Source organism: Rhamphochromis longiceps, linkage group LG14 (genome assembly GCF_057381845.1).
Source record: "Rhamphochromis longiceps isolate RC_006_pf linkage group LG14, R_longiceps_female_GT1.1, whole genome shotgun sequence".
In the NCBI taxonomy this organism is placed as follows: domain Eukaryota; kingdom Metazoa; phylum Chordata; class Actinopteri; order Cichliformes; family Cichlidae; genus Rhamphochromis; species Rhamphochromis longiceps.
This window is the reverse complement of record NC_140570.1, coordinates 22,939,609-22,963,499: the sequence shown is the minus strand read 5'-3', so window position 1 is coordinate 22,963,499 and position 23,891 is coordinate 22,939,609. Positions and strand designations below refer to the sequence as shown.

Below are 23,891 nucleotides of genomic sequence, written 5' to 3'. Positions count from 1 at the left end.
TCCAATTCAAGTCCCAAGTCATTGGTGTAAAAGTCCAAGTCAAGTCACAAGTCTTAGAACATTTTTTCAAGTCAAGTCTAAAGTCATAAAATTAATGACTCGAGTCTGACTCGAGTCCAAGTCATGTGACTCGAGTCCACACCTCTGCTGTTTACCTCCACAGTGTCCTTTATTTCCTTTATTGACTGATTGATTGATTTTTTTTTCTTTTACGTGAACCGACTGTAAAAAATCAAATTTCTATAGAAGATTTTAAAAAATGTAGTGAAGGAAAAACACAAACTACCGCTTTTTTACTTTGGTGCTGTATGAATGGCCATGGAGAGGCCATTAAGGGGAAGTCTTTATCAGTAGGAGAGGCTGCAAAAACTTGTGAAAATACAGTTTAAAACCAAAAATTTACATGCTCCTTCACAGTCTCCAAAGCTGCTCAGTGGACCAGTTTGAAATCTTTGGCTGACCGATTTTGGCCCCCTGGCCTTATGTTTGACATCCCTGTTTTGGCGCATTTAATCCAATATTACCTCCACAAGATAGCACATCCGCGCGCATCCTATTAACTCACATCACAGGGCTTTTAAACTTAAGATAATATCTTCTATGTTTCCAACATTTTTACCTGCTTGGTTATTGTTTGCTTTACGACCACCGCCAGCTGCACGGTATAGTTTGCTCATGCATTTTAATCATCCCTACATGCCGTGAGCAACACGCACGGAGCTGTGATTTACAAATCCCCCTACAAACACCTTTTTTTTTCTAATTGCTGGGGTGGAGGAGGGGGGTATTATTAGCCCATTTGCTGTGGAGTGCAGGAGGATCACATGAGGCCTTTAGGGGGATGGGCAGACTTTTCTGAGGGTGGTATGGCTTTAAGAGTTTACTACCATCAGTGCGCTATTTCACTCACACGCCGCAGAAAGTTTGGAGGCCAGGCGAGCAGCGGGATACCGACGGATAGGAAGTGACGGGACTGAGTGAGAGTCAGAAGGAGGTAAGAAAAGAGAGAGAGAGAGAGAGAGAGAGAGAGAGAGAGAGAGAGAGAGAAGACGTGAACATCAACACAAAGCAGAGTGAGAAGCAGCGTGCAATCATCGGACTCTTGACTGTGGTGCGGGAGGGAGCTGAAGTGCGCATGATCTTATCAACAACACCGGAGCGACACACTTTCAATGGAAGGGAACTGGTCCCAGAAGTGAAAGGGAGAGATTGCAGTGAGGACGTGTGTTTGTCGCCTGATTCCTATGAATGTGCCCGTAATTGTGGAAAGTACTGACGCACGGCGGGGGGACCGCATGAAAGAGTGACCCACCAAACTTTGATCATGAGGGAAAAGACTTGACGAGACAACACGGCACAAGAGAAGAACACAGCTGGGATATGAGCGGAGACCTCTGGATTTCGCCTCGATTTTTTGCTCTCTCGGGTACGGTTTTGCGTCTTCGGGGATGTTTGCGAGTTGCATCTCCGCGGCTCCAGGTCGGATACTGACTCGTTTCTGCGCCCTTGTGCTGCTCGTGGCTGTGGGACTCGCTGCGGAGCTGCGGGTCCGAGTCCGGCTCTCTGACGGACTGGTGACCGAGGAGGTTTTGGAGGCGGACAGCGAGAAAGACTCGATATCACTCGAGTTCAAGCAGGGAGATGGGACGCTCATCACTTTTGTGGTGGACTTCAAACGGGTAAGAGGTTGTCCTGCTTACCGCTGAACATGAGGCGGATACTTCCCCCTGGCTCATTTGAATTTTAGGTTATTGAATAACTGCAATTTCCCCTCCAGAATCAGAACTAATTAACAAAGAACTTAATTTCATGCTTCCCATTTTATACCTGCAGACTCATAACACTCCCTCGGTGGTCCTGGAAGTCACTATAGGAAGTCCCCACTTAAAAATAAGAAATTGTGTCTTGTCACTAATCCTTAAAGTCAGTCCAAATCTAACTAAAAGGCACTACTGCTGTGCCCCTCCACCCCCTTACTTTGGTATAATACACCCATCCACCCCTACAACCCCCCAAAAATCTGATCAAGGATCTGCACCGTTCACATAATCAGAACCCCCAATTCTCCCCAAATCTGTGTATCCCTTAGGTGTTGAAATCCGCAACAATGGCTTCTTGGTTCAAGCTACTTTGTTAAATTTTAATTCAGGGTCACAGATCTGAATCTTAAACAAAATCACACCTAAAGCCTTTTTTTTTTAAATAAAGGGGAAAAATCTGAGCAGTTACTGTAGCCCATATTTAAGCTGAAGTATAAAGTTTCATTCATCCCTTTCCATCACAGCTGAGTTTCACCGAGGTCAAGACAGCTGCTGCTCCTTAGATGTGACGCCCCCAAGACCCTAATGGCCTTCGAAACCCCTGCAGCTCAAGGGTCCCGTTCAGAGCTGATCATAAGTGGCCATATTTAGCATTCTTCTAAAATATAGACAAACAGCTCAAGTGTCCAACGCCAACCAGTTGTAACATTTTGGAAAGATGACACTGTTTTGCTTTTGTCAATGGCTATCCGGAGACTCGTGAAATTGTCAGTCTTGCAAAATAAAAAAACAACTGCTTTGCATAAGAGGGGCGTGTGTGGTGGGGGGTGGGGGGGGGGGGGTGCACAGAGCAAAGGCATGTGTCTGTGATGGTTGCTGTCACACAGAAGCTGACAGGCTGGCGAGATGTGAAGGGGGAGATTTACCAGGATTAAGTGGGCATGTCTGACCTTTTTGATCTGCACGTCTGGTTCACTAACCAAAACAGCTAATTTAGAGTTGAAAGAGAAGAGGCCGTCACCCCTCAATCGCTGGTGACACCCACAGAAAGAGACGTACAGTGATCTGAGAGCAGGGAGCCCTTTTCCTGACCGTGCAGGGTTGCTGTACCCCGTCACGCATGCACACACTCCAGCACACATCACATCTGCACATATGGTTTGGTTTATTTGAACCTCTTAGATCGCTTTACTTTTCCGCTGCCTGATTTATCTGTACAGTTGTAGGTCAGCCTCTTGCTGCTCCCCCCTACCTCTCCCCTCTTTCTGTCTCACCCCCCCCCCCCCCCCCCCCCCTTGTCTCCTGCCCCCGCCTTGTTTCTTCTGCATGTGGTTTTCATTCAAGTCTTGTGCAGTATCTCCCAAGATTTATGGAAAGTTGGATGAGCTGTCACTTCCAGCTGCCATGAATATATAGTTCAGACGAGCGCCTGTGGGAAGCGGAGTGTTTTAAGAGGGATGTTAAACACTGAGTTCTAATGATGAGACACAAAAAATATGGATGGCTCGATAGATAATGTCACATTTTGAAGAGCAAGTCTCGTTCACTGAGATTTAAAAAAAGAACTGAAATGTAGTCACGGGACAGCAGCCTCATTACTATTTGCTGCTTTGTGAATACGTGGCAAAATGTGATGGTAGATGTTATAGCCATTAGACACTGGTGAAGTGGTCTGCTGAATGTGAGAGGGAAGTTTAGTCAACCTTATCCAAGCAATGAATCACAGTGTATGAGCCGTGCAGCGATTTCAGGAAGGTTCTCTGATGGTCTGTAAGCATATGGAAAAGATGAAAAGGTGGTTTTAGCTTGCTCATGACACCTCTGTGTCATGTTGACTGAATCTCAACATGTGGACACCGCTGTCTGTTCACTTCAAAGCAACAGATTTATGATAGTGCGGTTTGCTTTTTTTATGAAGCACAGGCGTTATGGGGTTGGATGGAGTTGATTATCTGCCACTTATTCTGTAATTGCATTTGAAGGTTACACTCTTTTTTTTCTTTTCTTTTCTTTTTTCTTTTTTCAGCGTGCAGTAAAGGAGCTTTTCATTCCCGTCTGGGGTCTCCATGAAGTATTTACAGCTGAATCGACTCTAAATTATGTAAAATTGCAGCAATCTGTCTGCAGCTCAGAAATATCCTGATGAAATGTTTCACGTCGATCTGCAGATTTTTTTTTTTTTTTTTTTCCCCCACTGTGAGACAAATCTCAGCACAGATGTCGCTCTGAATAGAGAAGGTAGCTGCCAATTTGGTATCCCCCCCCTTTCCACCCCATTAAATTCTGCAATTTATGGTTCAACACAGGCTAGTACCCTGAGCTTAACATAAACCGTCGTCTTAAGGTCAATGCGAGGGAAATGACCCTCATCTTTCAGGGCTTGTTTTGGGTCTTTCCAGATTTGGTGTTTGTGTGTCTTGTCTTTTCTGTCCATCAATGCAGGAATGTGAATGACTTCACGGGGATCTGGGATGCAGTGGTGCACGTCATCGTACATCTATAGTTACAGGCACCTTGGCCTGCAACTGTAAAGCCTTTTTATTATCTGGATACGATTTCAGGGTTTTAAATTTCGGGGCCTATTTCGATTTATAGACTTTTTAGGTCTTCTTTTATTCCTAGATGTTTGATTCGATTCCTTCTTGACGCAAACCTCCACGCTTATCAGGGCTTGGGACTCTTATTAGAAGTACACCGTGGGGCGCACTGCAGTTACAATTTAATGTTAGGCGGCCAGTAGCAAGTGCATTGCTGTCATTTCCATGATGTCAAATAACTAGGTGTCCTTTGATACATCTAAGGTGTGCTTTAAATAATGTAGCAAGTTTGTCACTCTTAAGTGACTGCATGTGAATGCTTGTAAAGGATTCCTTTGCCCTTTAAGTGCAATGTCAGGTGGCATGTTTAAACCCAACCGCAATCCCTCTTGTTCTCTTAACTATGGGTTTGTTTTTTTTAATGCCTAATCCTAACCAGCAAGAAAAGTCAAAAGTGATTTAAAAGCATCTGAAACAAAATGCAGACAGTCTCCTGTCACCCCTTTAGCCACCTAATATGGTCGTTAAAGCTCAGAGGATCTTTTTTTTTCTTTCTGCACTTTAAAACTAGAACTGCATAGTTTGAGATAGTAGGAATAAACAGCTGATACCATCAGTTAGAAGGAAATTTGAAAGGCTTCCGCTCACGCTAGCGTTTTTACTACTTTGGGTGACAAAGCTTTAGGAGTTTGCTGTTCTTACCAAAACCTCAGTTATTGGAACAATTTTGAAAATAGGGGTGTGGGAGAACAAAGAAACTGCTGATCCAAAAAAATCACCAACTATATTTGAGGTTCAGAGTTTTTCGATGGGGATGATCATCTGCAACTTACACCATCCCGTTAACTGGGTCAGGATCTTGTGAATGATGGCACTGATGAGCACGTCGGTGTCCGTTTTCTTTTTTTTCTCCCTGAACCTTGCAAACTGGATCGGCTTTCACTGCGGAGGCCTGCGTTACCGTCAGCTCAGCTCATTGTGATGGTCTTCAAAGCACAGAGGCTTTATGCACACGCCCAGAAATAAGCTTGCCGTAAGAATGGATTGGAGTTTTTTTTTTTTTCCACACACCCTCATGTGCTGTGTCAGACACAGAAGGAAAGTTGAGGGTGGGGAGTTAGGTTGGTTAGCTTTTCTGTGTGCCCTCCCATTGGGTTGCAGAGTGTGACCCAGTTAGGCAGGTGCTCATTCAGAGTTCTCTTCGAGCCTTCGTATGCTGTATGCGCCATTAGAATTGTTTAACTGCATTATCTGTCAGACAAACTCTTTTTCTTTTCTTTTTTTTCCTGCGTGGGAGGCCGATGACAGTCCACTTTGTTCTTTTTCTTGTTAGTGTAAAACGCAGAGGTTTGCCAAGAGTCACAACTGGCTGTTGTGTTTTTTTCCCATGTTACAGGTACTTCACATTAGTACAGTACCGTAGCAACCTTTTTTTTTTCTTTACTTTTGGCTGCCACACCTTGCCTCTTACTCAACCTTGAAACACCATCCCTCTTTGTCACTTGTACAAACTTGTAAAGTCCTTTTTATGGGTGAGTGTCACCTGTTCCAGGAAGTGTTGTTGTTGCTTCAGGTACGTTCAGTACGTTATAAGGCACACAGGTTTTCACACTCCAAACGGTGACTGTGAGCAATCTGTGAGTCACAGAAATCCATGTGGCAAATTGTTTACTCAAGGGATGAACTTTGAAGACCTCGCCTCCTACTCTGCTTTCCTTTTGTATGTTTTTTGCGTGGGAAAATGACTCTGTTCAGAGAAGTTACTGCCTAGTTCTGCTTTCTTGTCTTAAATCTTTGAGGTGGCATTCTTGAACGCTTACTTTTCGTTTTAGTACATTAAGATCTTGTAAGGTTACTCTGTGCTGGAGGAAGAGTTCAGCTAACTTTGAAGTATTTAAAAGTGAACTTTTTGTTTGTTTGTTTACCCATGGCCATAATTTTCCCTGCTTTTTCCCCCCCCCCTAAAAATCAAAAACAAAACACCAAAACAAGCTTCTTCTGTGGTCTTGTTGTTGCCATTCGGGTCTCCTCATGATCCCCCTTTGGCCTCTGGTGGCCCCTTTGCGCCTGTTGGTGTCTTTATCCTTTTCCCCTCCTCCTCTCGCCAGAAGGCCAGATGTTCACATTTAATACTGCTGATAAAGAGCTTCCCATTTTCACAGTCTCTGCTTCCAGGGAGAGACCAGAGCAGAGAGATGACTATCATCTAGCTTTTTAAAAAAAATTCTTACTGATCAGGACAGGGACCGCACGGTGCTGTGGTAGCAGCCTTTGACGGACATGAAGACGGCAGTTGTGGCTTGCAGTGTACATAGTTGTAATTTTTGTCTAACTACAGATGGTTTAAGATGAAGAAGATTGGCAATGACACTGACAAAGAATTGAAGCGTGCCAGATCTTTCTGTCTCCTGAAATATTCTTTTTGTCAAATTCATGGCTGTGTCCGTTTGGGTAGCGCCACTTCGCAAACTTCGGACTTATTTATTTTATTTTTAGGTCAGTGATAGTTCAGGCAGTTAAGTCATAGGGGTCCACACCTGGGAAGGCATTACAACACCCTTTTCCTTGTCAACAATCTGTCGTGTCACCTTTCCTGTCATAAAACAGATTCTGTTTTTTAAGAAAAAGGCTCATAAAGGATATGTTGTTACATAAAACCTATTATCAATATGTATAGTTTGAATAATACCATTATTTTTGTGGTTCCTGAAACCGGATATGAAAGATGTGCAACAACAGTTGGAGGCTGAATGGGACTGTGGCCATCTCTATTGTTTATGCCTCATCTATCTGCCTCATTTCCTTCCCTGTTAGCACTCACTGCTTGCCTCTTTCTCATTTCCTGGATGCAGAGTCCCCCATAAACTGTTTGTGTGTCTACTTAATTGTATCCAGATTCTGCATGAATGAATAAAATGATGTTGTGGGCTGTGCAGAGTTAGTCTTTTTAAAAAGAATTTCGGTTGTATTTTTGTGCTCATGTGTAACACCTAAACATTAACCCCTCATGCACTGGGAAAGGTAAGCTCCTTTTGCATTCTTGTCAGGAGAATAGCCAACAGGAAAACCTTTCTTTTCATGGCTTCCAGTGTTTTGATTGTCCATTCATTGCCAGTGTTTACTAATTGGTTAGCTCTTTGGACAGCCAGGTGTGACCAGACCTAAATGTGGCTCCACATTCCTGCCTTTGGGGCGTCTGTAATTAACTTCAGCTCAAAGCATGTCTTAGCTCAGTGGCTTTTCTCCCGTTCCTTTTGTCTGTGTGCGTCTTTCCCTCTGTCTCCCAAAAATGATCTTTAATCCCTGCCAAAAACCTGTGCTTTTTTTTTTTGCTGCTGCTGCTTTGAATGGCTTCCCTCACACACTAAAGCAAATACCCTGTCCCGTCACCAAACATTTAAAATCCATACGTGTTTTCAAAAGGCAGTCGGAGCCATTTACGTAGGTTCGGGATTTTAAAAGTAAACACAAGGTTTCATCACTCGAGACAAGCGAATAAACTGGAAGGCTGCACGGTGCTGAATTTTATGTAAAGATTACATTGCCCTTTTTTTTTTTTTTTACTTTAAGATAAGATAAGATAACCTTTATTAGTCCCACACGTGGGAAATTTGTTTTGTCACAGCAGGAAGTGGACAGTGCAAAAGTTATGATGCAAAAATTAGAATACAATAAGAATAAATACAGTACACAGCTGTACAGAATAGAATAAAATAATATACTATATACAGTAGAATAAAATAGAATAAAAATATACAATAAGATAAAAATAGAATACGAATGCTATATACAACTGAGTAAAAATACAACGATGCCAGAAAAGATTATTGCACTTAGTGTTATTGCACATGTGTGGATGTGTGTGTTTGTTCAGTTAAAGTCTTTGTTGTGGAGTCTGACAGCAGTGGGGAGGAAAGACCTGCGAAATCTCTCCGTCCCACACCGTGGGTGCCGCAGTCTCCCACTGAAGGAGCTGCTCAGTGCTGTCACAGTCTGCTGCATGGGGTGGGAGACGTTGTCCAACAGGGATGACAGCTTAGCCGCCATTCTCCTGTCACTCACCACCTCCACTGGGTCCAGAAGGCATCCTAGAACAGAGCTGGCCCTTCGGATCACCCTGTTCAGTCTCTTCCTGTCCCCAGCAGAGATGCTGCCGCCCCAGCAGACCACACCATAAAAGATAGCAGAAGCCACCACAGAGTCATAGAAGGTCTTCAGGAGTGGGCCCTCCACCCCAAACGACCTGAGTCTCCGCAGCAGGTACAGCCTGCTCTGCCCTTTCCTGTAGAGGGCGTCTGAGTTATGAGTCCAGTCCAGTCTGTTGTTCAGATGAACACCAAGGTACCTGTAGCTGTCCACAGCCTCAATGTCCATACCCTGGATGTTCAGTGGTTGCAGTGGAGAATGCTTGTGCCTACGGAAGTCTACCACCAGCTCCTTGGTTTTACTGGCGTTGATCTGGAGGTAGTTCAGCTGGCACCAGTCCACAAAGTCTTGAGTCAGTCCTCTGTACTCCTTGTCGTCCCCATCAGTGATGAGGCCGACTATTGCAGAGTCATCAGAGAACTTCTGCAGGAAGCACTGGGTGGAATTGTGGGAGAAGTCTGCAGTGTAGATGGTGAAGAGGAACGGAGCCAGAACCGTTCCCTGTGGGGCCCCCGTACTGCAGACGACCCTGTCCGACACACAGCCCTGAGTCCTCACATACTGTGGTCGGTCGGTGAGGTAGTCCAGGATCCAGGTAGTGAGGTGATGGTCCACTCCAGAGTTCTCCAGCTTGTCCTTCAGAACCGAGGGAAGAATAGTGTTGAAGGCACTGGAGAAATCAAAGAACATGATTCTCACAGTGCTTCCAGCGGTCTCCAGGTGAGCGAGGGAACGATGTAGGAGGTGAATGACGGCATCATCCGCGCCAATGCCAGGCTGGTAGGCAAACTGAAGTGGGTCCAGTGATGAGCTTGTTAGGCGCCGAAGCTGAGCCAGGACCAACCGCTCCAGGGTCTTCATCAGGTGGGATGTCAGAGCCACCGGCCTGTAGCTGTTGAGGTCCTTGGGGCGTGAAGTCTTTGGCACTGGTACAACACAGGAGGTTTTCCAGAGCTGTGGGACTCTTCCCAACCTCAGGCTCAGGTTGAAGAGGTGCTCCATCACCCCACACAGTTGGTCCGCGCAGGACCTGACGACCCTCGAGCTGATGCCATCTGGGCCCGCTGCCTTCTTGCCATTAATCCTCCTCAGTTCCCTCCTAACCTGGGTGGTTGAGAGAGACAGGCTGGAGCCTTGTGTTGAGTGTGTATTGGATGCTGTTGTTGGGGGTGGGGGGGAGTGAGCAGGGTGAATAGAGGAGGTGTGAAGTGTCTGAGGTGTCAGAGGTGGAACAGCAGCAGTGGGGGTGGGTGAGTCTGCAGCCGATGTTGTAGACTGTCTCATGGTTGAATCAAATCTGTTGAAGAAATGATTCAGTTCATTTGCCCATCTCACATCCCTCCCAGGCAGAGAGTTCTGCTGTTTGTGGCCTGAGATGGTTCTGAGGCCTCTCCAGACTTCACCAACGTTGTTTTGCTGAAGCTGGTTCTCCATCTTCTGCCTGTAGCTGTCCTTCCCATTCCTTATCAGTCCCCTCAACTCTCTCTGCACCCTTTTCAACTCCTCTTTGTCTTTGGATTTGAAGGCCCTCCTCTTCTGCTTGAGGACAGCTTTAATTTCTGGGGTAATCCAAGGTTTGTTGTTGGAGAAACACCGTACAGTCCTGGTAGGTACGGTGTTATCCACACAGAAATTAATATAGTCAGTAATGCATGTAGTAAGGCTGTCGATGTCCTCTCCATGGTCGTCACAGATCACCTCCCACACAGTCGACTCAATAGTATACAATTGATAGTATACAAGCTTGACTTTAATCTTATTTGTTCATTTTTTTAAAGTATTACATAAACTTTTTGGTCCTATGTCAGGCAAATATCCACACAGACCCACACTGATCCCAAATGACTCATCATAGCGTGGCTTACCAGCAGTCCTCCACAGCCAGCCATCAGCCTTATCAACAGACAGGGTCTTAGGGGGGATTTGAAAACAGGAAGAACCCCCTGCACAGGGAACACATACTGCTGTACTGTTTGTGTGCGTGTGTGTGGGTGCACTTGTGCGTGAATATCCATCCTTGCATCGAGTGTGAATCGGTTCAGCCAGAATGGCACTCAAACTGAGATACATATATCTCTTGCAAGTGCAGGTGCAATGTTCCCATGAGCGTTTGGACTGCTTTTCATTGCTGGGCTCCTATTTTAACAGTCTGTAAACCAGGTATATACTCTGCAAGGAGACGGAGTTTGTCTTGCTGGGTTACAGTGTCTGAGAATGTTCACTGTAAATGGCACCCTTTGAGTGTCTGAATGGGCTTTTGTGCACCTCTTAAATAATCTGACCCACCAAAGGTAACCACCAATGAAACGAGCCCCTACCCTCTCTCCTGATTAACAGGTCTTCGTTTGACCCACCAGTCATGTTGCATGAATACAGACTTGTTTGGCTGTTGGCCAGTGGTAGTTTGTCTGCAAATGGACTAAGTCCTATGTGTAAGCGAGCAATGTTAAGGAATTTGCACTTGTGTGGATTATTTATAGCCACCCTGACATTTACGCTGCTCTGCTAGAGTAAAAAAAACTCAAGGATACGCTGCCCTTTGATTATGGTATCGCCAGTCTTTTTAAAGATGGGAATAAGGTTGCCTTTTTAATTCGTAATGTCCGAAGGTTGTTATTTTCTGTAATGTTGGTCAGCAAGTTATTACTCTAATTTTTTTTTTCTAGGTGTAAACACTCTTTAAGGGGGGTGACTCATTTTCCAAATGTGGGCACCTCCTCTTTAGGGAGTATTTTGAAATTAAGGGGTGCTTTCAAGCTCTAGCAAGTCTACTCGATTCCAGCATTACTGTTTTTCTTGCCATATGCATCCCAGGCAATTATTGTGTCTACTTTTTGGCAGTGTGGTGTATTTTATCAGGAACTGACGAAATCTTTCTCTATAATCCATCACACGAATGAAGCAGGTTTTGTTACAACAGGAAGGGATTACCCCATACTGTGACCACAGAAGCGCCTTTCCTCCCCGTCTCATATTTGTTTGATCTTCTGTCAGTCCTCTGTTTGCATAATTCGGCGACTTTAAAAACACCTTCCCGCTTGGGAGATTGTAAAAAGAGATAGCTGTTGTTTGATCAGTAAGACGAGTGCGCACTCTCTCCTAGTGATATTGCCTGTCATCATAACAACAGGTGTAAACCTTACTTTAATCACTTCATGTTTCACTCCTTTATTGTGTTTTCTTTATCACGCTTTGGAGTGCATCTGCACACATCCCAAACGGTGGTGGTTTTTTCTGGCGGGCAGCAAAGATGATATAACTATTTTACTCTGTTTGCTGTCAGAATGTCAGTGAAATTTTACTCGAGCGTGACCTGAGCTGACATGTCCTCAGCACTGGTTTGGTGTTGTCATTCAAAGGTCGTAATTAAATTTTAACTACTCTCACTACATGACTGCGCACAAAATATACCAATGCTGCCAGCTGAATATGAAGACTACAAAACATCTTGGCCTGTCAGAAGATAAAGATAAAAGAAATATCACCATCCAGAAACTGTAAAAGTTCAATTCAGTGCAGTTCAGTTTTTCATATAGCAGCAAATCACAACAACAGTCACCTCGAGGCGCTTTAAATTGTAAGGTAAAGTTGCTACAAATATGTAGAATAAAGCAGAAAACCCCAACAATCAGATGGCTCCCAATTAGCAAGCACTTTGGTGACAGTGGGGAGGAAAAACTCTTCTAACAGGAAGAAACCTCCAGTAGAACTAGGTTGAGGGAGGGCCAGCCGTTATACACTTATGGACAAGTTATATCCTCTAAACACTAAAATGCTAAGACAAATATATATTTATGAGGGGCAATGGTTAGCATCGTCCAGGTCATAGCAAGAAAGTGTCCGGTTTGAATCCACAGACCAGCTGGAGCGGTTCTTTGTGCAATGAAAAAGTTCTAAAGCAGGTATGCAGGTGAAAGTATCTCTTTGGTTAATATTTGCAGGTATGGTTTTATATTCAACTTCTGATCTTCAGGGTTTTAATTTCTATATTTTAACTCAAATTGTGTAACACGGATAAATGGAAATCTATAGACTACTGTAAACTCTTAAGTACCACCAGCCAGGTAGTCTACTGGCAAAATGCCAGAACTAGAGTAATTTTCTGTAGTTTGAATGGTGGGTGTGGTGCACACAAACTCTGCTCTCACATCTGGTGCAGCCATTTTTTTTTGGAGTTTACCTGAAGCATAATGCTGCCACATCCTAGAATAGTCTGCGCTACCCCAGTAATACATCATGAGCGTGCTTTATGTTTGTTGTGCAGCTTTGTTCTGTCCTTGGCATGGCTTCAAATCATTTCAGGAGCTCTTCAGAAGTGAAGCATTTAATCTCCAGGAGGAGGGTTGTTTTTTGGGGGGGGTTTGTATGTTTTGTTTTTTTTGTTTTTTTTCTATAATTAAGGGGATTTTCCTGCCATCCTGACCTTCTCATTTGCTCTGCACATCTTGACATGTCTTAGGTCAAAACTGATCCGATGCTAATTCTAGCTACGTGTAGCCAGAAGCTGCTTCTGGGGAAATTATTTTCTGGAACCTGATCGCTGCCTGTTTGCTTCCTAATTAGGTAATGTAAGTCCAAAAACTTAGCCAAAACAATAAAACTAGGCAGTAAAACACATACCTTTTGGTATTTCATCATTATTGTTTGTTTACTTTGCCATAATGAGACATAACAATGGGAATGGATGTTACCCTTAGTACCCCCTGTAATATTTCACCCTGTCGACTTGCCACAGCTCCCAATCTGTGCTCCCAATTTTTCAACACCATGACTGTCAAACTGTGCCCGTAAGACTTTCCATGGTGTGCAGATGATGTCATTTTGATACAAAATTGCATCAATAAAAATCGTTGCCACAGTAAGCACTGTTAAACTACCTTTGCCCTTTTGGCCTAGACGCAGAGTAGAAATTAGACAATCATTAATCACGAGACATAATGACACAACAGGAGGGGATCAGTGTCTTCGCTTTGCTGTTGAGTCGCTTCCAGAGAAGCAGAGCTAGTGGAACTGCCATGCTGCTCTGTAATTACCCAGAGAGCCCTGGGGCAAATCCATGTGGCTGACACGAATACCTTCCTCTTCTTTCTGTCCCTCCCTCCCTCTCTTCTCCCCACCCGGTGTCCCAGCGTAGCACTATGTGTCTGCAGCATGGGAGGTCTTGAAGTCATGGCCTCTGCTTACTCCTGCACTCTGGGGCAAATGGCCCTCTTGTCCTTCTCGCTGTAGGCATTGTACTCACTCTTTTCGCTGTGATATCTCTTCCTCCGCTCTTTGACATTATCTTATTGTTTTGTGTCTGCAGGAAAAAGCTGAGGCATATAATTTCCACTGGCTCATTTCTGTGTTCCTCTGAGTACCATGTGAACAGCTCATAAAGCTATATAATCAATATTTGCTTAGTAATTTTCTTTCCAGGGGTCAAACAGGATTGCCTTGTGTAATACCCGTGCTGCTATTGTACCCTTGCCAGTGTCTCTTTTCACAGACAAAAGTGGCTGTTGGAGTGAAGATCCAAGCAGTCTGTAAAGGACTGCAGAGCGTAAACACTTGTGAGGCAGAATGCATTGCCTTCTTGCCAGGGTGTACTCTTCTCCATACAGGAAGTGGAAGAACTCAGTGGGGTTATCTCGGAGCTGTTTATCTATTCCAGAGTTCCTCCTGCTCAGGGAGTGAAAGCCTTCAAACTGTTACTCCTCAGCTGCCTGTTTGCTTCAGACGGGTGTGTGAAAAGCGGAGGAGGGGTATTTAGGACTGTGTGTCTGTGTTGGAGCTGAAGCCAAGGAGGAGGGGGTTTGGAGTGGGGTTCTAATGAATAGGAGGACAGGTCTACTGCTCTGCTCTCCAAACTCTCGAAGCTTCCCATCATGCTTTGCCTTGCCCCTCACCAAACTCTTTATGGCCTTTTGGTTTGGTGCCAGATCGCTCGCACATTTGCCAACGTGTGTGTGAGTGTGTGTGTGAGTGAAAATTCTCACTATTGACATTTTGCTAGTAGTACAGTTCTACTTTAAACAGCATGCTAAATTGAGTCTGACATTTCTGGCATGTGAGAAATTCTAGTAGGTCTGACAAGAAACAGGCTGGAAAGGTTTAATTTGACACAGCAGAATACTACAGTATTATAGGAGCCTCATTGCACAGGTCTGCAGACAAAAAGTATCAACAAGCTGTCATGTGAGCCTTTATGGGTGAGGTGAATATAAACCCTTTGTTTCTTTGAGTAGACAGCTGTTTGGACATCATTGAACTGCTTTAAGTACCGTAATGGAAACAGTATGTGTTCTAATTTGGATGATTCTCCTCATATAAACAACAACTTATCATAACCTTGCCTCGACTACTATTCCCGATACTTTCCGGGAGTCATCTGTTCAGCTTTTTCATTTCTCATCCCTTTGGCTTTTTCAGGATGTGAAAATATTCCGAGCGCTGATCCTGGGCGAGCTGGAACGAGGGCAGAACCAGTACCAAGCCCTGTGCTTCGTGTCCCGCCTCAACCGCAATGAGATCATCCCCAGCGAGTCCATGGCCCGTCTCAGGCAGGTATGACACGGTGGAGATTGTGCTATGGAGATTTTTCAGCTGATTATATACTGTGGAGAATCTGAGGATATTACGTCTTTCCCAGAAAAATCCCCAGGCCATTCGTTTGGCAGAGGAGCGGAGAGGCCTGGAGCAGCTGACTATGAGCGCAGCGGTCAATCTAAGTCGGGCCTGGCACCTCAGCGCCCACATCCACAACATGTGTAGCGAGGCTCGCGAGGCCATCTACACCAGTGAGGCAGATGTGAAATACTGGCTGGAAAAAGGTCAGCGGCCATCTGATTTTTGTTTATTATTGAACCTCACATAAACTCTGCTGGTGTTTTTGTACCCTCCCCCCCCCCCCACCCCCCTTTTCTTTCTCCTCTCCTGATTGTCTCTCTAATTCTGCATACGTCTCTGAACTGATTCTCCTAATCTCCTCAACACTATCTTCCCTGTTTCTCTCTTCAAGACACCTCTTTCCACTTAATTCTAGTGATATGACTTCAAGTATTATCTTGTGGGGTTTCAATGATAAGACTGTGTGACTGTGCATGTTATCTAGGTTCCTCTCCTCTTTCGCTCTTTGCTCTCCAAACTGCCTTCTTGCACACTATGAAATAGGGTGAAACGGCATGTGTGTGCATGCAGATTAATTTTGTTTATCGGAGAGGTTCAGCCCATTATTTAACCATTTGTTTTCAAAAAAGCAGTTTGCAGCGAGATGCAGATTCTTTATAGCAGCGAAATCCAAATTATTCGAGCTGAGGAGAATTCATACGACAGCACTATTGTCAGCTGACAGCTTTGTTATTAAGAAAACAATGTTGATGGTCACGGTTCACCGAGCGCTCTGCGCCGTTATCTGCACAGGGACCTATCGTAGCGTCTCCTTAGCATAACAAAGCTGCCCTTTCACTGCAGCATCTCGCCTGTTTTATGCCACTTTGTTTGCGCTCTCTAGATCACAGCCGCATTTAATTGAGCGGAATCAGAAAAGGGAGCGATCGGCGCAGACGCGCGACTGCTTGCTTTTTGTTTTTAACTGCCACATGCTTCAATATCTGTTTGTTTTACAGGAGTGGACGGCTCCATATTTGAGGTTCTGCCCCAAGCAACAGAGCTACCCAGCTTTCAGGCCTGTCATGCTACTAAAGACTTGTGGCAGCCATGTCTCTGCACGTACACCCTGCGGCTGGAGTGGTACCCGTGTCTGCTGAAGTACTGCCGCAGCCGGGACGCAACAGGCAAGGGCTCCACCTACAAGTGTGGCATCAAGAGCTGCAGCAAAGGATACCATTTCACGTACTATGTTCCCCAAAAACAGCTCTGCCTCTGGGACGAGGAGACCTAGAGTTTTGTTGTGGATGTTTAAGAAACGAGAAGACTTCTTTTTCTTTTTTGCCAGCCCAGCCAATGCTTCTCCACCCATGCTAACCACAGCAACACTGGACCTTGGTTTATATCATGTGAAGTGAAGCTGTGTCAGGTGGGGAGGGCCGACATCCAGACATTCACGTTGAAGTAGAAATAAATTCAGGTTCCAGATGAGACCAAAAGCTTTTAAGGGAGATGCAGCAAAGTCACTAATTTTTCACTAATGTTTCTGGGGAAAAATGACCTCTTGCTGTCAGTCTTAACGAGAGATATATAATTTTTTTTTTTTTGCCAAAAAGCTGTCACTTTTGTGCCTTTTTGGGGAAAGTGAGTGGGGCAAATTAAACAAAACCTCTCAAACAAGCTATGGTATGCACAAAAGATGGACAGTCATACACCGGCAGAGGAACAACACTGTTCCACTCTCAGTCAAAAGGAGGTAGACAAACAAATTCTTCCATCCTGGTGAAGGAAAATTTGAATGTTGGAATTATCTGTCTTATAAAGTTCTGTGAAAACAGTTTATTACCAGCTAAATGCTGTTTTTTACCATGTAAGCATGCTTACAAAGAAAAAACAAAACCTCTCCAATGCTATCTTTATTTATTTTGGTTGCAAAGTGAAATTATGGAGGACTATCATTAAAAAAAAATCTTTTTAATATAATAACCTCATCTGTTTGCTTCCCTGTAGGCATTAAGTTTAAGTTAGTTTCTGAAGTTCATCTTAAACCACAGAGCCTCAGTAACACAAAGTATTCGAACATATTTCAGGTTAACCTCTTGGCTGTTGTTTCTCATCCATATCCTGTTTTGCTTATATACTGCCTGTTTTCATTCTTGTATAGACGGTGTAGAAAAACAGGCATATTATCCTATTTAATAGTGAAGATTTATCCCGAGTTGCCCTGTCATTACCCATGGGGACACCTCCTGCCCACAACTCGCACTCCTCTCAGTCTGTTTAAAAAGTGTCAAACCAAAGTCAAAGAAATGCTGTGAAAGGAGCCGTTTAAAGTTTCAGTTTCTGGACACAAGCTCTTCGGTATGGTGGTGTTTTTTTTTGTTTTGTTTTTCCTCCCCAATGTGAGGATCCATTCAAGCAACAGGCGCTTTAATGATCCACACTGCCATCTTCTGGTTAACCAGCATTTTTAGACTTTTATGCGCGCTGCCAGAATTCTGGTTCTTGGTTTCCGGCTTTGCCTGCTATAATTTATACATCTCATATCTGCCCCCAATAATTTACGTGTAATTCAAGGAGCACTTCTTAAATTTGTGGGACCAAATTTAACTTGTCTGTCTGTTCTTTATAGTACTAGGTTAAAGAAAAGACTGCTTTTCCTCAATAACTTCAGCCTTTTTACTGCCATAACGCAAAAAAAAAAAAGGGAGAAAAAAGAGGAAAAAAGAGTTTTTAGTGTGCTGGTATGTCCTGCTAACTGAAGAACCAAATGAGTGAAACACACCTATTTGTGGCCTTCTCTGGTGATCAAGTGCCTTAACATTTTACTGATGTTTTTGCTATGTAATTGTAGATTACATTGTTAAACATATTTTTTTTCTATGAAAGAGTTTTTAATATGTTGTAATTAAAAAAGCTGCCGTAACGGAAAAAAATGAAGCAATTTGGTTAAGTACAATTTTTAAGAGCTGTTTTACATAAATTGTTTTAATAAAGTCCTTCTTTGCACTGCATGGACAGCTTGGAAGTTATTTGTGGTATATTGGAGTAATTTTATTAAGCCTTATATGGGGTATAAGGAGGGGTGTGTGTGTGTGTTTGTGGGGGGGGGGGGCAAAGGAATCGGTGTATGGGAATTAAGAGATATACAGTTTAGATTCTTTGCATAGTCATCTGCTTCTGGATGCTCCAATAAATTGTCCTGTTTTGCACTCGGGTGTGTTATGCCAGTCTTTCGATCAAGGTTGTAATTTCCACCATTTCCCACACGGTGTCGCCCCTGTTCCGAAAGAAAAAGAGCCTGCCATCGCTACATCAAGGATGAAAGCATGCTTTTCCTACAAAATATTGCATAAATCTACTTTAATCTCTAATTATGGTATTGCACGAGATAATATAAGCAGGATGCAATACACTTTGTAGTGCTAGCAAGTTAATAGGAGCAGAGCATGCAAATGCAGCTACTTGTAATGGGATACAAAGGATGCTGAAGGAGGCTGCTGTTGCTGCTACCCGGTGCCGTTCAGTTAAAGGACAGCAAAGTGTGTATCCAAACAAACCTGCCTCGGTCTTCTACGAGCATATATTTGCTTCAGAGGACGCAAAACAGCCAGGATGTAAACAGAGAGACAGCCACATGTGAACCGTCAAGGTAATTATATTTCACCGCATTTATAAACGTGTTGTAACCCCATAAAACAAGGCTTTGTTAGCTTGCTAGCGGTTAGCTTGCTCCCTGATCCATCTAATAGTACCAGTGCAGAGTTAGCCTGTTATGATAGCATCCCCTCGGCTAAGGGATGAGCTATGGCCCTGCTCTGCTGCTGCCCTTTCACATTGTTAGCAACAGCTGCTTTTGCTGTCACCATCAATAAACTGGCCCACGAGCAAATGAAGAAATTTCTTCATTTGTTCGTGGGCTCGGGTTGCCAGTTCCCGTCCTTTCATTGGTTTGCGTGGGAACACAATTATTACGCTATTAGTTTTTACCTTAAAACAGCTCAAATCTGCATCCATTATAAGAGTAAACATAGCTCAGGTGTCTCACCCTTATCCTAGGAAAGCCTGCAGCAGGGCATGCTGTAATGAAGAAAAACAAATAATAAACATAAAGGTAGTTGTTCAGTTACCTGGTGTTTTCTTGTGTGTACTCTACAGAAGTCTTGAGTCACCACTCATTTCTTTATATTTTGCTAGTAAAATGAGCATATATTGAAACATGTGCAAACATTCATGGGAATGCAGTGTAATAAGGCAAAAACAGACTTTGTACAATTCTAAAGCGCCTGAAAGTCAATATTTGGCAACAATCGTTATTCCTTAGCTTTGCCTGAACTCTCTTAGGTAAGCTTTCTTTTCATTTTTTTAAAAGTTTAAGTAGTCTTTTTTGGATGTTGGATGACTTTTGTTCTGTTCTCTGTCAAGATGATCTCACACTGCTTCAGTAATGTTGAGGTCCGGGCTCTGGGGAGGCCAATCCATGAATGATAGTGTTCCAATATGTGTTTTTTCTATCCAGGTATGTCTTTACTGCATTGGCAGTGTTTGGGATCATTGTCATGCTGAAAAACAAAGCAGCTGCAAATCAGATGCTTTCCACATTGGGCTGCATGGAGGATTAAAATCTGAGTGTACTTCTCTGTGTTTATAATTCCATCAATTTTTACAATTTACAATTTTTACATTGTTATCTGTTGATTAAGAATGGCTTCTTGACAGCCACCCTTCCACTGAGACCATTTCTGATGAGTCTCCAGTGAAAAGTAGATGGATCAACTGATGAATTGTCTGGGCCAGACGCATCTCTTAGGACTTGTGTCACATCCTTGCTGGATTTTTTTCTTATTTCTTAAGGACACGACTTTCAAATATTGTTCATGTATTACAGATAGTTTTTTTTTTTCGGCCTGCCACTTCTGCTTTTGTTCTCCTCTTGTCCAGGTTCCTCAGATCTTTTAATGACACACTGCATGCTGTACTAAGATATGCCATCTTTCCATCCTCTAGTTGTTTTTGGAATAACTGTATTGGTGCAAAAATACTATTTTATGCACGTTAAAGTGTATTATCTGTGGCATTTTTTTTTATAGATTCAAAAAAGAGAACAATTTTGTGACTGTTTGCTACTAACAGAGTGCACAAGGCACAATTTAAAATGGATTTTCTATTATGTAGGCATAATACTTGTTTATTCCTGGAGTTAGGTCCCTTTTTATCCTTGAATTAAAAAAAAAACATTCCCAAGAAAATGGTCAGGTCAAAGGACTGGACTGAAAAACTTTCAAAACCCTTTATAAAGCATGGAGAACGATCACTCAAAACCAGAAAGTCTGGCTTCTTGGAAGATAAATATAGAGAAATGTGGAATCGTTCAAGACTTACTAGTTTTATTTTATGTCATTACATAATTTTGTCATTGCATATTCAGATCTCAGATGTTTCCTTTGTTTGCTCGTGATTTTTTTCTCCCTACTTTATTGTGCGTTTTCAGATGAACATGCAGGTTTTCTAAGACTATAAATTCAAGCCTAGTCTTCATATCATCCTTAGGTGCATCCTTTTTATCCATAGTACAAGTGAATCTGTAAAATGATTTGCAGCGGAGTCCATAAACAGATGAATTAATTTATTAACATATTCATTTTCAAGCAGAAAATCTGAAACGGTTCAGTGTCCCGCCTCTTAAATATAGTAATTTATTGCTCTTATATGTGTGTTGTAGTAACTGAATATCTTTTAGTTTATTTGGCTGGCATGTGGACATCACAAGCATAACAACGAAGATAGCAACGGGACATTTTTTGTTTGCTTATTAGTGCAGATGTCAAATAATAAGGGAGAAAGAGCCTTTGTCCCTCTCGGGAACTGTCTGAGACCCAGCACCCAGTAACCTCTCTGCCAGTTTTGAAACTAGCTTCAATCTTTAAGAATCAAGTGTACATCTTGTTCCAGTTCACTGAGGGTGGGCTCATCTGTCTGCATGGTCTCACCTCCTAGTACAAACGTCACAGCAGAAGAAGAGACGTCCCCCTCACCCCACCAGACCCTCAGCCGGCCTACTATAGTACTATTATAGTTCAAGCAAAGGCTAATTGTTGCTCCCTCACAAAGAGTGCACAGTTCAAATCTCTGGACGGTGATTCTTTCTTTTTCTACTGTAAGTGATATTACAGAGCAAGAAGTTCCTCCTTGCATTTTTCTCTCGCCATGTAATGTGAGTCAGAGTTGGCTTGATGACTGCTGAGAAGTTTGTTTAGCTGTAATTTGCTGCTTTTCTTTGTTTGACTTACCTTCAGAGGGGAAGATGGCTGTGCTTGTCGTTTGTGCTCTCCTGTGCCTATCCTGCTGGGTGTCTTTCTACTTTGTCCTGTGTAACGTTAACGGATCCAGGAGCTACGAATGGAACTGTCGACTCGTCACGCTGGTGCACGGGATCCTGGCAGTCTGCATCACAGCGTACATAGGCTATGTAGATGGACCTTGGCCTTTTACTTATCCAGGTAGGGGATGCAGCTTGTCAAGATTTTGTGTGCACATTAAAACCTAAAAAGACAGCAAGGATGCAGAGACACAGCATAGATTTTAAGCAGCTCACAGACTTAATATTATATCCTCTTATGCATTAATGTGACATTACTGTTTAGGTTCATCTATTAGTTTTCACTGTAACATCTGCTGCTTTTTCTTTGAAAATTGATGCAGACATGAGGCATCTAAACTAGTTAGCACAGTTGAGCTCTAACTACCAGTGGAAACTTTTTGTAAGGTGCTGAAAAATCTTTAGACACAAAGACAAAAAGTTCTCAAGAGCTGTTTTTGTTACACGCCAATATAAACAACTATGTGCTCATTTCACAGTAATAACTTGTTTTATCTGTTTCTATAAGAAGCTAACTAAAGCCGGTCTTTTTTTGTCTGTGGATGCCAGGTACAAAGAACACCCCTCTGCAGATAAGTGCCATGGTCCTGAGTCTGGGCTATTTTATTTTTGACATGGCCTGGTGTGTGTACTTCCGTACAGAGGGACCAGTTATGCTGGCCCACCACACCATGAGCATCCTGGGAATCCTGTTGACCCTTTGGTTGGGGGAGTCTGGCATCGAGTCGTGCGCGGTGCTCTTTGGCAGTGAAATCACCAACCCTCTCTTGCAGGCGCGCTGGTTCCTCAAGCAGACTGGACGTTACGGGACTCTGCTGGGGGACGTTGTGGACGTCCTGTTTGTGCTGCTGTTTGTGGTGATGCGAATCTTCGTGGGAGGCACAATGCTGTACTGTGAGCTGATCTCCCCCAGGCCGAGATTCTTTATCAAGTGTGGCGGAGTGGCCATGTACGCCCTTTCCTGGGTCTTTATGGTAGACATTGTTCGATTTGCCATCCGGAAGAGCAAAAGCTGGCACAAACACCAGAGAGACCGCCAAGAGCTTTTAGCAGCTAATGGTCATGAAGGGAAGAAGGAGTGATCGGCATCAGAAGGGAATCCATTTATGTCATTTCTCTGCTCTTCGCTTTGGACACTTGATGGAAAGTACATGGAAAGCAACTTTCTCCATGTTGAAGTGTGATTTTAGAAAAAGGGATTTTTAAATTAAAAAAATGCTAAGGCTTCTTTTTGTAAGGTTTGTGGATTTTGGAGCTGAACATGCATAAAAGGTGCAAACAGCACTGACGCAGTTTATATCACTGAAAACCAAAGCATGTTGTATAAACACACAAAGAAAACCTGTGGGAAGAAAAGTTGCCATTAACTGTGACCTAGTCATGTGTGGCAGTGTGGCTCCAAAAGGAAGTTCCCTACTAGAAAAGAAAAAGTTTACATGTAATGTTGTAGTCCTTGTGAAACACTTTTAGTGATGTCAACAGACTAGGATTGGTACTCAGGGAAATTAAGTAATATCAGAAAGATTGACGTGTGTTTGATGTGTTTAATCAAATTTCTATTTATTTTGCATCCCTCCTTTAAAGCTCTATGTTACAGTTTTATTGAGTCTATTAAATTCTAAATGTGTTCTTTTTAGTGTAAATTGTAAACTATAAATACATTCTCATGTTTTCTGAAATGGTAACCCTTGTCAACTTTATTGTACCAGATGTGTGAGGGTGGTCGCGCGTGAGTAATCATTTAGACAAGATCTGTGCTCTGCACTGATAGCTCCCAGCTAATTTAATTTAATAAGCTGTTTGTTGAATGTTTCAGTCTCACAGAGATCTTGTCAGAAATTGTCCAAGCTTTGATTAAATTCATTCTGAGCTATCTGTACATTGTGCAAGTCTTTCAAAAGGTCTTTTTTTTTAAATAAACCATTTTGAAATAAACATGTTATACAATGTTTGCCTTAATAAAAAATGTGCTACTGGGATGAAGACAGGAAGTTTTTATATTAAGGGACTATAATGACTGAGCCCAGATTTTTATGTGCATTCTTGTCTTAATTGTGAGAATATGTTTTTGTCGCAATAGGTTAAAAACATGCCATCTGTTTGTTTCCTATGTCTGTTCACCTGACTGGCACTGAGAGAAGTCTCTGTGTGCATCACCAATACATACAAGAAAGTACAAACCTAACTAGTGTGTGCCTTAGTTATCTGAATGTACCTTCCTAATGTGTTTTTATCCTTTCTCATGTACTGTAAACTCATTCAACACAGGAGGCGGCGTCACAAGAGCCATTTTGGGTCGGGGTTTCATCGTTCACCTTTGTAATCCCTGTGTAAAGTGAAATAAAATAAACTTGACATGTTGTTTGCATTCACTAAACAGCAAATTTACAACTAAACTGAAACATCAACTGTGTTCTAGTCAAGCCTAGCGAAACTCGAGATGAATTAGTCGACTGAGAGTGAAGTTACCTAAGCTGTCCA

At 43.0% G+C, this 23,891-nt stretch overlaps 2 protein-coding genes across 3 annotated transcripts; both read left to right on the top strand.

Moving 5' to 3' along the window:
- The first annotated feature begins 888 nt into the window (after nucleotides 1-888).
- oafa (OAF homolog a (Drosophila)) lies at nucleotides 889-17,492 on the top strand. Its single transcript, XM_085379673.1, has 4 exons — nucleotides 889-1,679; nucleotides 14,855-14,989; nucleotides 15,075-15,255; nucleotides 16,051-17,492. The coding sequence occupies exons 1-4, from the start codon at nucleotides 1,449-1,451 to the stop codon at nucleotides 16,323-16,325; spliced, it is 822 nt and encodes a 273-aa protein (XP_085235799.1). The 5' UTR covers nucleotides 889-1,448; the 3' UTR covers nucleotides 16,326-17,492.
- Nucleotides 17,493-18,304: 812 nt separating this feature from the next.
- Nucleotides 18,305-23,760, top strand: tlcd5a (TLC domain containing 5a). Of its 2 annotated transcripts, XM_085380892.1 has the most exons (4): nucleotides 18,305-18,683; nucleotides 21,029-21,188; nucleotides 21,328-21,531; nucleotides 21,960-23,760. In XM_085380892.1, exons 3-4 carry the CDS (start codon nucleotides 21,336-21,338, stop codon nucleotides 22,490-22,492), a joined length of 729 nt encoding a protein of 242 aa, XP_085237018.1. In that variant the 5' UTR covers nucleotides 18,305-18,683; nucleotides 21,029-21,188; nucleotides 21,328-21,335; the 3' UTR covers nucleotides 22,493-23,760. The 2 variants fall into 2 exon arrangements, with proteins under 2 accessions (XP_085237018.1, XP_085237017.1); XM_085380891.1 differs by lacking the exon at nucleotides 21,029-21,188.
- Nucleotides 23,761-23,891: the final 131 nt, after the last annotated feature.

Excerpts from the sequence above, each read along its gene's own strand:
- tlcd5a (XM_085380891.1), top strand. The coding sequence starts at position 21,336 with ATGGCTGTGCTTGTCGTTTGTGCTCTCCTGTGCCTATCCTGCTGGGTG. Across the intron at positions 21,532-21,959 it reads TTGGCCTTTTACTTATCCAG|GTACAAAGAACACCCCTCTG; the intron begins GTAGGGGATGCA and ends TGTGGATGCCAG.
- oafa (XM_085379673.1), top strand. The coding sequence starts at position 1,449 with ATGTTTGCGAGTTGCATCTCCGCGGCTCCAGGTCGGATACTGACTCGT. Across the intron at positions 14,990-15,074 it reads CCATGGCCCGTCTCAGGCAG|AAAAATCCCCAGGCCATTCG; the intron begins GTATGACACGGT and ends CGTCTTTCCCAG. Across the intron at positions 15,256-16,050 it reads GAAATACTGGCTGGAAAAAG|GAGTGGACGGCTCCATATTT; the intron begins GTCAGCGGCCAT and ends TTTGTTTTACAG.